Consider the following 14,964-nt stretch of genomic DNA (forward strand, 5'->3'; position numbering starts at 1 on the left):
CCACACCTAGGCGGACATATATCCATACTCATATGAAAATACAGGTAGGTACACATAAAAAGCAGATGCAGTTGGACATACACAATTACATGTGCATACACACACACACACACACACACACATTCACATACTTGGATACCTCATCTGTAAAATGGGGATTAAGTCTGTGCACCCCAAGTGGGACAACCTGATTACCCTGTATCTACCCCAGCGCTTAGAACAGTGCTTGGCACATAGTAAGTGCTTAACAAATGCCAACATTTTTATATGCTTGGGCATGCATGTTCCAAGGTATGAGGTTTCTGCCAAAGCAAAAATCCTATGAGTGGCACCATAGTAGTGGTAGGAGAAGATTAGTCAACCAATGGTTTTTATTGAGCACTTAAGTGCAGAGCATTTTACTGAGTGTTTGGGAGAGTACAGAACAAAAGAATTATTGGAAACGTTCCCTGCCCATAATGAGCTTGCAGCCTAAAGGGGGAGACAGATATTGATATAAATAATGTATAATATATAAATTAAAGATATGTACATAAGTGTGGGGTTGGAGCAAATATCAAATGTCCATAGGTCACAGGTCGAAGTGTATAGGTGATGGAGAAGGGAGAGGGAGGCAGGGAAAAAAATAACTTAATCAGGGAAGGCCTCATGGAGGAGATGTGACCGTAACAATGCTTTGAAGGTGGAGAGAGTGTCGTACCTGGAGGGGGAGGGAGTTCCAGGTCAGAGGGATGGATGTGGGAAAGGAGTCGGCAGCAAGACAGGAGAGATCGGGACACAGCGAGAAAGCCGGTGCTACTTGAGCGTAGTGTGGGCCTGTGTTGTAGTAGGAGATTAGTGAAGTGAGGTAGGATGGGGCAAGCTGACTGAGTGCTTTAAAGCTGAGAGTAAGGAGTTTGATGTGTTTAGTACAAGTCCTTTGCACACAGTAAGTGCTCAAATACAACTGAATCAATGATGTGAAAGTGGATGGACAGCCTTTGGAGGCTCTTGAGGAGTAGGACTAGACATGGACTGAATTATTTTAATGTCTCTCTCCCTCTGTAAGCTCCTTATGAGTAGGGATCATGTCTACCAACTCATATCGTTCTTTCCCAAACGCTTAGTACAGTGCACTGCACCCATTAAGCACTCATTAAATATCATTGAGAACTAAATTACTTCTACTGGGGGCCAGCATTGGAGAATGATTCTTTAATTAATGGCTTCCATAAGCATTCAGTAAATTGGGGAATCTTGTGTTTCCCCTGGATGCTCTCAGCTGTAAGAGAGGAAGACTGGAATTGCTTTAATGCAAAGAAAAGCCTTCAGGCATGTATCAGGTATGTGAAGTAGGAATAAAACTTCTTAATGTCAGCCATGATTTTGTGAGACTTTACCGTTTACATTGAGCAGTAGACCTCTGTGCGCCAGATTGGACTTGGGAGCAGTGTTATTAGGCCACCAGTCATGAATGGCTGTGAATAAAGCAGAAGAGTCCTTTTCATGGCTCTATTTTTCTCCTCCCTTCTTTCCTGTCCTCACAGTGCTCCAAATTCTCTCTTAATGTACCTATTCTCTTTAGCTTTCCCACCCACCTCTCCCCGACTCTCACTCCCATCGATTGTGTTTTCCCCTCTTTATTCGTGTCCTCTTTTCCTTCTTTCGTCTCTTTCTCTTTCTCTTCCTAGTCTCTAGTTTATTATCCCTTGACCCCATCCTCCCCTTCTTATTGTAGTGTGAGAAAGAAGCTCTTACCTTTCTGCTTCTTGGCCTGTCAGGTAGTGCATTGTATCAGATGCATGCTCAGTGTGCCTGCTCTTTCCAGCTACAAATGTAGGGAGTGAAATCATAACTCCCAGCCATTAGGGAGCAGAGCAATCTACAGAGTCATCTTCGTAGTGATTTAATTATCCAAAGGTGAAACATCCAGTGAATGGACTTACCCTTGCTTCTTATTGCTTCCTCTTCTCTGTCTCAGTTTGCTTATTTTTTGAAGTTTCAATACTCTGCCCATTCACCAAAAGATAGAAAATAGGAAAGCAGATGAAGCTTCAGTTACTCAGCCTCATTTCTTTTTAGACACTTCTATAGTTAATGGTAATATTTCGGCTATTTAAATGCTTACTGTGTGCCAGGGACTGTACTAAGCACTGGGATGGGAACGAGCAAATTGGGTGGGACACAGTCCCTGTCCCATGTGGGGCTCCCAATCTTAATCCCCATTTTACAAATGAGGTAACTGAGGCAAAGAGAAGTTAAGTGATTTATCCAAGGTTGCACAGCAGACAAGTGGCAGAGTCGGGATCAGAACCAAGGTCCTTCTGACTCCCAGGCTTGTGCTCTATCCACTAGACCGGGCTGCTTCAGTTGAATGAAGAAGAAAATTTTAAAAACTGTAGCTATCAGGAATTCCTGGATTAACTATAGTTTTGGTGTGGTGGAGGTGTGCTTTGTCCTCCGTTAGTTTGTGTTATCAAGAGATAGATCATTTGTGCCTTTTCTAGAACCACTCCAGACAAAACTTTGTTTTTTCATCTCATACTTAACAATGTAGATTAAAATGAAATTGATTTTTAAAAGGATCAGTTAAACCTTTGTATCTTGGACATTCAATTTGTGTTAAACTTTAGAATATAAGCAGTGCCTAACCGGCTCAGAGCGCCTTCCACTTGGCTCAGTATCCTGCCTTTGGCAATGAGATCAGGAAGCGTTCTCTCTCCGAGTTTCTGTTCATTTGTTGATTTTAGTCAATCATGGCCTTTGGTGGTCTTGTGCATACATTAGGGTCTCACTCCTTGCCCCCAACACCTCATCGTTACCTCATTCACTCACTTATCCATTCTTGACCTTCAACCCCATCTTCTTATATTTTCTGGGCAACTTGAGATAAGTTTTTCCTAATGGTTCCCAATCGTGGACCTGCCTGGAGAAGGGGTTTAGGTGAAAGGCTTTGGTTTTTTTGGAATTTATTTCTCTCTGGGTCTATAAGGGCTTATGTGTTATGTGAGCTTGTGTTTGCATGTCTCCCCACTCTCCAGAAACCTCTAGTGGTGGTCCATTCCTCTTCTCATCAAGCAGAAACTTTTGTCTATTGGCTTTGAGGCACTCTGTCAACTCATTTCCTAAAAATAATGATAATATTTAAGTGCTTATTATGTGCCAGACAGTGTAGTGGGGTGGGTACAGGCAAATTGAGTTGGACACAGTCCTTGTCAGTCAGTTGTATTTATTGAGCCCTTACTGTGTGCAGAGCACTGTACTAAGCGCTTGAGAGGGTAAAATACAACAATAGAGACATTCCCTGCCCACAGTGATATTACAGACTAAAGGGGAAGTCCCACATGGGGCTCATAGTCTTAATCCCCATTTTGCAGATGAGGTAACTACAGCGCAAATAAGTGAAATGACTTGCCCAAGTTCACACAGCAGACAGTGACTTAATGGAAGCCATATAGCTTAGTGGAAAGAACACGGCCTTGGGAGTCAGAGGACGTGGGTTCTGATCCCAGCTCTGCCACTTATCTGCTGTGTGACCTTGGGCAAACCGCTTGACTTCTCTCATCTGTAAAACGGGGATTAAAACTGTGAGCCCCACGTGGAACACCCTCATTACCTTGTATCTACCCCAGCGCTTAGAACAGTGCTTGGCACATAGTAAGTGCCTAATAAATACTATCATTATTATTGTTAAATGGTCGTGCTGGGATTAGAACTCAGGTCCCTCTGACTCCCAGACCCATGCTCTATCCATTAGGCCGTGCTGCTTAGCCTCTGTCCTCACTCCTCTCCCACTACAGTCAATCCCGCTTGGCTTCACTTCTCTATTGCCAACCTATTCACTATGTCTCTTTCTGGTATCTCTCACCTTTGAGATCTTTCACTCTTCTTCCCCTTTCCTTTCTGTGCTCCCATTTACTGAGTGTTTGCTGTGTGCAGAGAACTGTCCTAACGGCTTGGGAATAAGGATGGCCAATTGCCTGATTTTATACCAGTCTGATTTTCAGATTGCCCATCCCAAGATGTCCTTGCGTCTTTTCAAAGTTTTCCATCACGCATCTCTATGCCTCATTTTGCTCCCATTTTCAAAACCCTACTTAAATTGCATCTCTTTTGGGAGACCTTCCCTGACAAACCTCTCATCGCTCCATCCTAGTTTTCACCCCTGTGCACTTAGATGCTCACCACACTCCCTCTCCCCACAACATGTATGTACACATCTCTATATACAGTTGCTCCCTCCTACAGGTAATTTATTTTAGCATGTGTCTACTAGATTGTGAGCTTCTTGAGGGCAGGGATTGTGTCTACTTATTCTGTTATTCCTTTCCAAGCCATTAGGACAGTTCTCTGCACACAGCAAACACTCAATAAATACCGTTGATTGATTTACCTAGTGGGGTCTAAATTTTCACTGAAGAGTTTTTTTTTTTTTGCAGAATGTGTTGGAATATGTTCAACTTGGGATTGACAAAAGGATTTTATTTTTTGCCACTGATCTGAGAGATTTTGATGCGTATGCCAATGAGGGGTAACACTGAGCATTCATTCAGTCGTATTTATTGAGCACTTACTGTGTGCAGAGCACTGTACTAAGCGCTTGGAAAGTACAATTCAGCAACAGAGGCAAAGCCTACCCAACAACGAGTTTACAGTCTAGAAGCAGGGGGACAGACAACAAAACAAGTAGACAGGCATCAAAACCATCAAAACAGATTAATAGAATCATACATAGACATCATTACACATCATTAATAAAACATTACATCATTACACATCATTAGTAAAACAGAGTACACAAGTGATGTGGGAATGGGAAAGGGGTAGAGCAGAGGAAGGGAGTAGGGGAAATGGGGAGGGGAGGAGGAGCAGAGGGAAAGGGAGGGCTCAATCTGGGAGGTGAGGAGGTGAGCCCTCAGGGCTTGGAAGAGAGCTAGTTTGGCAGAAGGAGGGAGGGCATTCCAGGTCAGAGGTAGGACGTGGGCCAGGGGTCGACGGTGGGACACGTGAGAACGAGGCACAGTGAGGAGTTTAGCGGCAGAGGAGTGGAGTGTGTGGGCTGGGCTGTGTATGGAGAGAAAGAAGCTGAGATAGGAGGGGGCAAGGTGATGGAGAGCTTTGAAGCCAATACTGAGGAGTTTTTTCTTCATGCGAAGGTTGATAGGCAACCACTGGAGATTTTTGAGGAGGGGAGTGACATGGACAGAGCATTTTTGTAGAAAGATCATCCAGGCAGCGGAGTGAAGTGCATCGGACAAGGAGTCCCACATGACTTTCCAGGTGCTATGGTGGTCACACAATATAACGTGATGACATCGAGCCCCCATTTGTGGAACTAAGCCGACTTCACCCTAATCTAGATCTTCCTTGGGAGCTTTCCGCACCACCTACTAGTTAGAGTTTTTGATTTCCCCTTCCAGGTCTCTGTGAACTCGGCTGCCATATCTGAGCCATGGTACCCGGTAGCAGGGCATGTGGTAGAGGGAAGCCTGATGGAAAATTTTGAAAAGACACAAGGACATCTAAGGTTGAGCAATTTGAAAATCAGACTGTCTGGTATAAAATCAGGCAATTGACCATCCTAATGCCATCCCATCGTGGATCGGAAGCTGAATTTTCTTGTACTAAACCTTTTATCATTTTAATTCAATTCCAAAATGTGGTAATGTTGCCTTTCCTTTTGTTTTATAGCAATTGGGGAATATGAAGATCTTAGAGCAGAGAACAAGAAAACAAAAGAGAAGGTTTGTATTTGAGATTTTCTTCCTTAAATATGCCCAAGGCTGAATAACAGGGCCCCATTGTCCTGCCACCAAATTCGACGAAGAGTGTGAATGAGCGTGTTTTTTTTAAGAACTGAATATCGACTGGAGGCACCAGATGGTATAGGATAACAAGCATGCCACAGTTTTGCGGAATTAAGTACATGATTCAAATGTGTTCCGAGGCACAAGGCCAGGTAACCTTAGCCCCTAAGAAACATGTTTTTTTTCCCCCCAACAGAAGATTGAGATGCCAGTGTAAGCCTAGTCGCCGAGATGTTTGGCTGTGGGACGTAGGCTGTACTTGGTTTTGTGGAAAACTCACCTGAGCTAGTCTTTGGACTAAATGGACTCACAGAGTTTTTTTTGTCTCTGCGTTCTCTTATTCTATGGACTGCACACCTGGAAATTAAAACAAAACCAGACAAAACCCTCCAGAAACAAAACCCCATCAAAAGCCTGTTGATTATTTGGTAGAGTTTTTGTTGTTGGCTAATAGTTGGAAAAATAACGCTCTGCCACTCACCCCTTACATTAGCCTTCCTCACTTTTGTTGAGAGGTTCTACGTAATGCCCGGGGTCGTTTGTTTAATAAATATGCTTCTAAGAGTAAAGGAAGGAGGCGAATGAAAGCGAAGAAATAGCAGGGAGTCCCAAGGAAAGGGCACACATGTGCAAGAAGAGATTGGGAATAGGAGGCGGTGAAAGAGAGAAAGAAATGGACAATTGCTCATTATCCCTTTCAAGAAACCAGAATTACATATCTTCAATCTACTTCAGAACTCCAAACCCACAATATCCATGTTTCAAATTTCAGGATTAACATTAGAGTGAAAACAACTAGGGCCTGGGTTGGATATCATTACCTCAGGGTCTGAGTATCGCAGCCTCCCCTTTAGAGAGCCAGGCTGCTATCTGGACACCTCCTGATGAGAGACTGGTGAGATAGTTGCTGTGATTAAGGCAGAACCTGGATTCGGTGCCGGAAACAGTGTCCAACATCTGTGTCTGAGCTGCAGGTCATTTGATGTAGTTGGTAGTAGGAAGGGTGTTTTCTGAATATCTACTAATTAAGCACATAAAGTACAACAGAAGCACAACACATATTCCCAAGTCTAGAAGGAGTTTTCACTCTAACAGTAGGGATAATGATATTCATTCATTCAATCGTATTTATTGAGCACTGACTGTGTGCAGAGCACTGTACAAAGCGCTTGGACAGTACAGTTCGGCCACAAATAAGAGACAATCCCTGCCCGACAGTGGGCTCACAGTCTAGAAGGCGGAGAGACAGACATCATGACAAGTAAACAGGCATCAATATGAATAAATAGAATTGTAGATATACACCCATCAATAATAAAATAAATAGAATAATAAATATGTACATATATACACAAGTGTGGGGCAGGGAGGAAGGTAGAGCAGAGGGAGTGAGTCGGGACGATGGGGAGGCGAGGAGGAGCAGAGGAAAAGGGGGGTTTAGTTTGGGAAGGCCTCCTGGAGGAGGTGAGCTTTCAGTAATGCTTTGAAAGGGGAAGTGTGCTAGTTTGGCGAATGTGACATGGGAGGGCATTCCAGGCCAGAGGTAGGACTTGGGCCAGGGGTCGACGGCGGGTCAGGCAAGAACGAGGTACAGTGAGAAGGTTAGCACCAGAGGAGAAGAGTGTGTGGGCTGGGCCGTAGAAGGCGAGAAGGGAGGGGAGGTAAGAAGGGGCAAGGGGATGGAGAGCTTTGAAGCCAATAATAAGCAGTTTTTGCGTAGTACGGAGGTTGATAGGCAACCACTGGAGATTTTTGAGGAGGGGGGTGACACGCCCAGTGTGTTTCTGTAGAAAGATAATCTGGGCAGCAGAATGAAGTATAGACCTAAGTAGGGGGAGACCTGAGGTTGGGAGATCAGAAAGGATTGAGCACCCACCGGTGTATTTCACAGAACGATGTCACCTCTTGAGAAAGTGCACTGGAAGCACAAAATCCATTTGCGTACACTCAAATGGGGGCTATAGACATACAAATATTTGCAAATAGAGTAATTGGAATAAATAATTGACTGGAACATGTATAATTGATCTTACACATCTGTATGTGCCGGGGAAACAGACAAGAAAGTATATACAACCAATGGAGGCAGAATGATCCACTGGATATTCAATTGAATGAGCTTGGTCGATTTCCCTCCCAGCTTTGCTATTTATGCCAGGATCACCCATGCCAGAGTTAAGGTTTTGGAAGTTTGTGGGTAATTTTAAACTCCTAGCAAGTCTGTTTAAAAATCAAGGAGGAATGTTGGTCGGGGTGGTCTCTTAAAATCCCATGAGTTTTCTCTTACCTACTGTGGTCCAAGATAATAGAACGAATCTGTGGGAGTGCCAGATCAAAATTTAAAATCTTCTAACAACCAATCTCATTCTCTTTCTCCCCTGAAAGAAATGGAGAAGCGATAATTGCGGTATCTTAGCTTCTGGAAGGTTTTTCATTTTGTCCCCCTTGAGATTCTGATCAGCATACTGAAAATATAAAAGGCCAAACTACTTTCAGATACATACATCATTATTTCAGATTAGAATTCTAAGGGTAGCCTTCAGCCACCCGATAACCATGTTAAATTATGTCCATTGAGGTTTGTCCGGGCTACTACATTGTTTTTATGTTTTAGGTGATGTGGATTATCAAATCAGAAGATGAATAGTATTTTTATTGGTGTATGAAAGTATGAGAGAAGGCTAGTGTTTTCATGGATTAAAATGTAATACACACTCTTATGTATTCCACTTATTGCCCTATTTATTCACTTTCTCAGTTTCCCATACTTTTGTTAGCAATTAAACCTCTGTTGTTCTTGCTCCCACTGTTTCTAAATAATTCCATTTTTCTTCCTTCCCTTTACACTGTGAGTCCTTTGTGGGAAAGAGATCGTGTCCATCCTGATTATCTTGTTTCTCTCCCATCCTTTAGTACAATGCTTGGCATATAGTAAACACCTGTAAATACCACTATTAATAATATTATTATTCCACCTCCCCATTAGTTTATAAATTCCTTGAGGGCAAAAACTAGCCTTTTGATTCTGGTATACTTGCCCAAATGCCTGGTAGAGCGCTATATGCATAGTAAGTGTTTAACTTGATGGGCAAGTCCTCATGCCTCAGCTTGCTCAGTGGTAACATGGGGATTCAACCCCCGTTCTCCCTCCTCCTTGGATTGTGAGCCCCATGTGGGACAGGGACTGTGTCTGACCAGGTTAACTTGTATCTATCTCAGTGCTTAGAACAGTGCTTGACACATATTAGATGCTTAAATATAATATAGTAATGGTAAGTGCTTAAAAATATTGAGGGACTAGCGAGGAACAGCTCAGATTCTGAAATTCATACTCAAAAAGTTAATACATAGTCCCTTTAATAAGTGAATGTTTTCCTGATCTAATTGCAAAGGAATGTTGTTTTCGCTGCTTTATAGGCATTTCACAAGCAGAGTGGGTACCTCCAAAACCAAGTAATGAGGCCCTGTGAAATTAGTGGCAGGTGCAACCAATCTCTTGTTCGATTTGGGGAACTAGGGGGATGATTGGGTAAGCATCACCCCAGTACAATTTTGTACTTATAAATTCACTTGGCTCAGACACTATGACTTGATCAGAGCCACACATTTTCATCAGTACTCCTCATCTAGTTGTAGGCAGTTAGTCAGGAATTAGTGTCTCGATTGCATGTTGTGCATAGAACTCATAGGAAATTGGAGCGTGTCTTCCAACGTGCAACTCTCTGCATCCAAAGGGATTTTTCGTATGGATCCAGTGTCAGACATGGCGTGAATCCTGTCACAAGCTCTTCAGAAAGCCCACCCCCACAGAATAGAATTGACCATATCTTTTTAATTTTTTTTTAATGGCATCTTTAAACACTTACTCTGTGCCAGTGTACTAAACACTGGGGTCGATACAAGCTCATCAAGTTGTACATAGTCCATGTCCCACATGGGGCTCACAATCTTAACCTCCATTTTACAGATGAGGTAACCGAGGCACAGAGAATTCACGGTCACACTAAAGACAAGTGGCAGATCTGGGATTAAAACCCTGGCCCCTCTGACTCTGTGCTTTGTCTAGCTTTATCTATTAGGTCACCCTGCTTCTCTATTTTTAGGGTTGTTCTTACTTTCAGAAGCCTGTGTAGGATCTGCAGAGATATTAAGATCTCAATTTTCTCCTCTCCCTAACCTCTGTCTGCACTTTTTTATTGTCTTTCTTTTTTTCACCCCTCCCTTTCTCACTTCCCCCTTCACTTCACGCCCCTTGGCCTCCTCTTCCAACTCCTCAATAGATTTCCTGGCCTTTCTTTTCCTTCCCAGCCCGTCAGAGACTTTGCTGACATTTTGCTCTGAGCTTTGGCTTCAGGCCAGATATGCTGAAATTTTGCTTTGTCTCCTCCCTTCCCTGCTTGCTGTTGAAGCAGCCACATTTAAAGAATGGGGAACAGGGCAGTGATGTTTGCATAGCAAATGGCTAAGCTGATGGCTAATATCAAATGCTATTTTTCTAACTTGGAGAAAAGTCTCTTTTTGACTGTATATGTTGGAATAAGAGCCCTGTAGACGGGGGTGTGAGGAGAAGGATTTGGGGTTCTAAGATACCAGTACCTTTTTTATGATATTTTTTATGCACTTATTATAAATACAATTGTATTGTATTTAGAAATACTCGGGTTGATACAAGCTAACAAGTAAGACACAGTCCATGTCCCACATGGAGCTCACAATCTTAATCCCCATTTTGCAGATGATGTAACTGAAACCCAGAGAAGTGAATTGACTTGCCCAGGGTCACACAGCAAGCAAGTGGCAGATTTGAGATTAGAACTCAGGTCCATTTGACTCTGAGGCACGCGCTCTATTAACTAGGCCACGCTGCTTTTACATGAAGACAAATGACTGCCCACCCCGCACGCTCCGCTCCTCTGTCGTCCACCTCCTCACCGTCCCTCGGTCTCGCCTATCCCGCCGTCGACCCCTGGGCCACGTCCTCCCGTGGTCCCGGAACGTCCTCCCTCCTCACCTCCGCCAAACTGATTCTCTTCCCCTCTTCAAAACCCTACTTAAAACTCACCTCCTCCAAGAGGCCTTCCCAGACTGAGCTCCCCTTCTCCCTCTACTCCCTCTACCGCCCCCCCTTCACCTCTCCGCAGCTTAACCCTCTTTGCCCCCCATTTCCCTCTGCTCCTCCCCCTCTCTCTTGCCATCCCCTCAGCACTGTACTCGTCCACTCAACTGTATATATTTTCATCACCCTATTTATTTTGTTAATGAAATGTGCATCACCTTGATTCTATTGGGGAAGCAGCATGGCTCAGTTGAAAAGAGCCTGGGCTTCGGAGTCAGAGGTCATGAGTTCGACTCCCGGCTCTGCCACTTGTCAGCTGTGTGACTGTGGGCAAGTCACTTAACTTCTCTGTACCTCAGTGACCTCATCTGTAAAATGGGGATTAATTGTGAGCCTCACGTGGGACAACCTGATTACCCTGTATCTCCCCCAGCACTTAGAACAGTCCTCTGCACATAGTAAGCGCTTAACAAATACCAACATTATTATTTAGTTGCCATTGTTTTTACGAGATGTTCTTCCCCTTGACTCTATTTATTGCCATTGTTCTTGTATGTCTGTCTCCCCCAATTAGACTGTCAGCCCGTCAAACTGCAGGGACTGTCTCTATCTGTTGCCGACTTGTTCATTCCAAGCACTTAGTAGCTCTGCACATAGTAAGCGTTCAATAAATACTATTGAATGAATGAATGGAGTTAATGAAGGGCTCTGGGGTGTTTCCATTATTGAAGTGAAGGAATGTTCAAGTAGTAAGAGAAGTTGTGTTAGTGTGATCTAGTGCAACAGTACATCAGTGTCTTCTGACACACTGCCAGGAACAATAAATGGAAGTGGAACAGGCAGATTCCAGGGTTTAGACTTCAAGGAGCAGTTTATTTGATAACGTGTCTCTCCTGGCTTTGTTGGGTATTATTAAGATTCCCTCGTGTGTTTTCAGGAGTGAAACTTCTGAAGTATTTCACTTTAAAAAAAAAACCTATAAAACAGTTTAAAAGGCAAGGTACCACTGATTGCTTTAACTTTTTTTTAGGCAAAATGTATCTCTGACTTAGATGCATTTTCTCTGAACTAGAATTGCCAGTGGTCTGGCCAGGAAACAAAAAAAAAGATTTCTTAGCCATTCGAAAGCGAAATTGTCACTTATTAACAGCAGTCTATCCAAAACCAAAGAGCAAGGATCTCTCTTCTGATAATCATTCCCCTCATAATCAACCTTGAATTTGGATAATGATTTATAACAGCTTTTACGGCAGTTAAGATTATTTACTCCTCTGAAAGCTAAAGAGAAAAGAACTCAGTGCCTTTCTGGATAGAGAAAAGGAGAGGATTTTTTTTACCCCCCAAGTTGATATGACTTCATTTGTTTTGTGCTCTTAAGATTATAAATTTGGAGACATTCACAGGTGTTGGGTAAAGTCCTGCCATAATGGCACAGGTCAAGTCATCACTTGACTATCCCTAAATCAGCAACCCACATTGTGAATTACCCAAGACAGAGTTTTCAGAACTTTCATTATCTATAATCCTGCTTTTCTTCCCTCACCCATCACCAAAAAATGCAACATTGTCTCTATCTGCAATTTTCCCCAACCCAAGATTTAGACTATCTGGGACAAGGTCCCTATGTTGTGGGAAGGGAACGTGTTTACCAACTCGGTTGTATTATACTCTCCCAAGGGCTTAGTCCAGTGGTCTGTACCCAGTAAGTACTCAGTAAATATGATTGTATGTTCTTTATTATCTTCTTCCCACTTTCCATTAGCTGGCGTACTGTATTGTAAGGGGCATTATACAGAATTCTCCCCCCGAACCCTTGAAGATTCTATACTAAGTGTATATGAATAAGCTTATATTACATAGATGTTAGTAGATATAGAAACAGGATGTATAGTAAAACATTTGGAAAACCATTCTTTGAAAAAGAAAACAAATGAAAAGGCCTTGTACCAGCAGGGAAGAAAATGGGAAGGTTTCATGACATAGGACCCATTGTCATCCAGATAAAGACCTGCTTGAAACCAAATCGCATCAGGTCGTATTCAAAATCGGGGGAGGGTGGGTGAAGCTGGTTGACTAAGGGGAGCTAGCTAGCTCTTTTAGAGACCCTTGTCAAAGGGGCCGCCCAAACCCTAGAGAGACAGTCTTCGGGTCAGAATTCAGGTATCTGCCAGGATGAGGCAGAAGGGAAAAATCTGGAATATCTCCAGGGACTACCCTATTAAAGGCTTTTAAAACCAGCCAGGTCAACCTCAGATCAATTCTCCACTTCATAAAGAGCCAAAAATAGAGACTACGAGCAGACGTAACATAATCCGTGTTGTTTTAGCTAGCCAGCAATCATACTGCTGTGTACTACACAAGCGGTGAGCAACGTAGAATGATTGAAAATTATAATTAAGCAGTGTGGTCATGAGAACATCTGTTGCTATTACGAGGTCTTAGTGGGCAATTCTTACACAATGAGGGAGCAGTATAGACAAATAATGCAGCTGTGGGGAAAGAGAACTTTCATGCCACGCGGTGGCTTGCGAAATTATATCCAAGGAGAGGCATGCCACCCTCTCAGCAGGGTCTTGAGGTGGTAAGAGAGAAAAGAAAAACTAATCGGGGGAGGGGATGAGCGAAGAGGCTCGTTTCACTGGGAGTTACACTCTTTTGGCTCCTTGTAGGCTGTAAACTCCTTGTGGGCAGGGAATGTGTCTACCCACTCTGTTGTACTCTTCCAAGTGCTTAGTAAATTGCTCCACAAACAGTAAGAGCTCCATGAATACCATACAGACATGCTGGAAAGTCTGCCTCAGATAACAAACTGCAATTGGGTCACACATTTCTTTCCCTCTCCTTGAACAAGACAGATGGTAAATCATGCGACTGCCAGTTCTCTCGTAGTTCAGTTGCCAAAAATAGAAGGCAGAGGCACATGAAGACACCTGGCATTTTCCAGCTGTAGATTTGCAAGCTATTAAAGAATCTGTTTCAGCACGGCTGCCGGGATGACGTTATAGGTTTGACAGGACAAATTTGTTGCCAGCACCTTGAGGTGGGACTGGCACACTCCTAAATGGCCTGTCTTCTTCTAGGCTTTGTCTGTACCGTGTGACAGATTTCAGAAAGAAATGGTCAGTACCCTACTGCTTTCTGGTTTTAGTGTGTGAATTTATCTCTGTCTCATATTTTATTTTAGAGTCAATCAATGAATCGTGTTTACTGAATGCTGATTATGTGCAGGGCACTCTACTAAGTGCTTGGGAAAGTACAACAGACACGTTCCTTGCCCACAACGTGCTTACAGTCGAGAAGGGGAGACAGACATTAATATAAATAAATTATGGATATGTACATAAGTGCTTTGGGGCTGGGCGAATCAAAGAAATCAAGGCTTAGGGAAGACCTCTTGGAGATATGCCTTCATTAAGCCTTTAAGGGTGGGGAGAGTAATTGTCTGTCGGCTATGAAAAGGGAGGGTATTCTAAGCCAGAGGCAGGATGTGGGTGAGAGGTTGGCAGCAAGGTAGGTGAGATCGAGGTACAGTGATTAGGTTGGCATTAGAGGAACGTAGTGCGCAGGCTGGGTATAGTGAGGTGAGGTAGGAAGAGGCGAGGTGATTGAGTGCTTTAAAGCCGATGTAAAGGAATTTCTGTTTGATGTGGACATGGGTGGGCAACCGCTGGAGGGTCTCGAGGAATGAGGAAACATGGACTGAATGTTTTTGCAGAAAAATGATCCAGGCAATGGAGTAAAATATGGTCCAGAGCGGGGAGAGAGAGAAGGCAGGGAGGTAAGCGAGGAGGCTGATACAGTAGTCAAAGCGGGATAGGAGATGTGCTTCGATTAACGTGGCAGCAGTTTGGATGGAGAGGAAAGGATGGATTTTAGCGATGATGTGAAGGTTGAACTTGACAGGTAGTAGTAATAGTTTATTGTTCCATCAGTCCTATGTATCTGTTGCCTGTCCCCTCTCCTCACCTTCTGTTCTTAAATCATGAACCCCTTGAGGGCCAGGGTCCAAATCTATGTTCCAATAGCAGTAGTTATTATGGTACATGTTAAGCAGTTACTAGGTGCCAAGAGCTGCGGTAGATAAAAGATACCAGGTTGGACACAGGCCCTGTCCCATAAGGG

General features: G+C 43.4%; 1 protein-coding gene across 1 annotated transcript in view; it reads left to right on the forward strand.

The window, feature by feature from the left end:
• SHTN1 (shootin 1) overlaps nt 1-14,964 on the forward strand; it is a 104,071-nt gene that overhangs the window by 11,261 nt on the left and 77,846 nt on the right. Inside the window, 1 exon segment of the mRNA XM_029080722.2 lies at nt 5,671-5,723. Coding sequence (XP_028936555.1) covers nt 5,671-5,723 — 53 coding nt within the window.

Source organism: Ornithorhynchus anatinus, chromosome 16 (assembly GCF_004115215.2).
Source record: "Ornithorhynchus anatinus isolate Pmale09 chromosome 16, mOrnAna1.pri.v4, whole genome shotgun sequence".
Lineage (NCBI taxonomy): Eukaryota > Metazoa > Chordata > Mammalia > Monotremata > Ornithorhynchidae > Ornithorhynchus > Ornithorhynchus anatinus.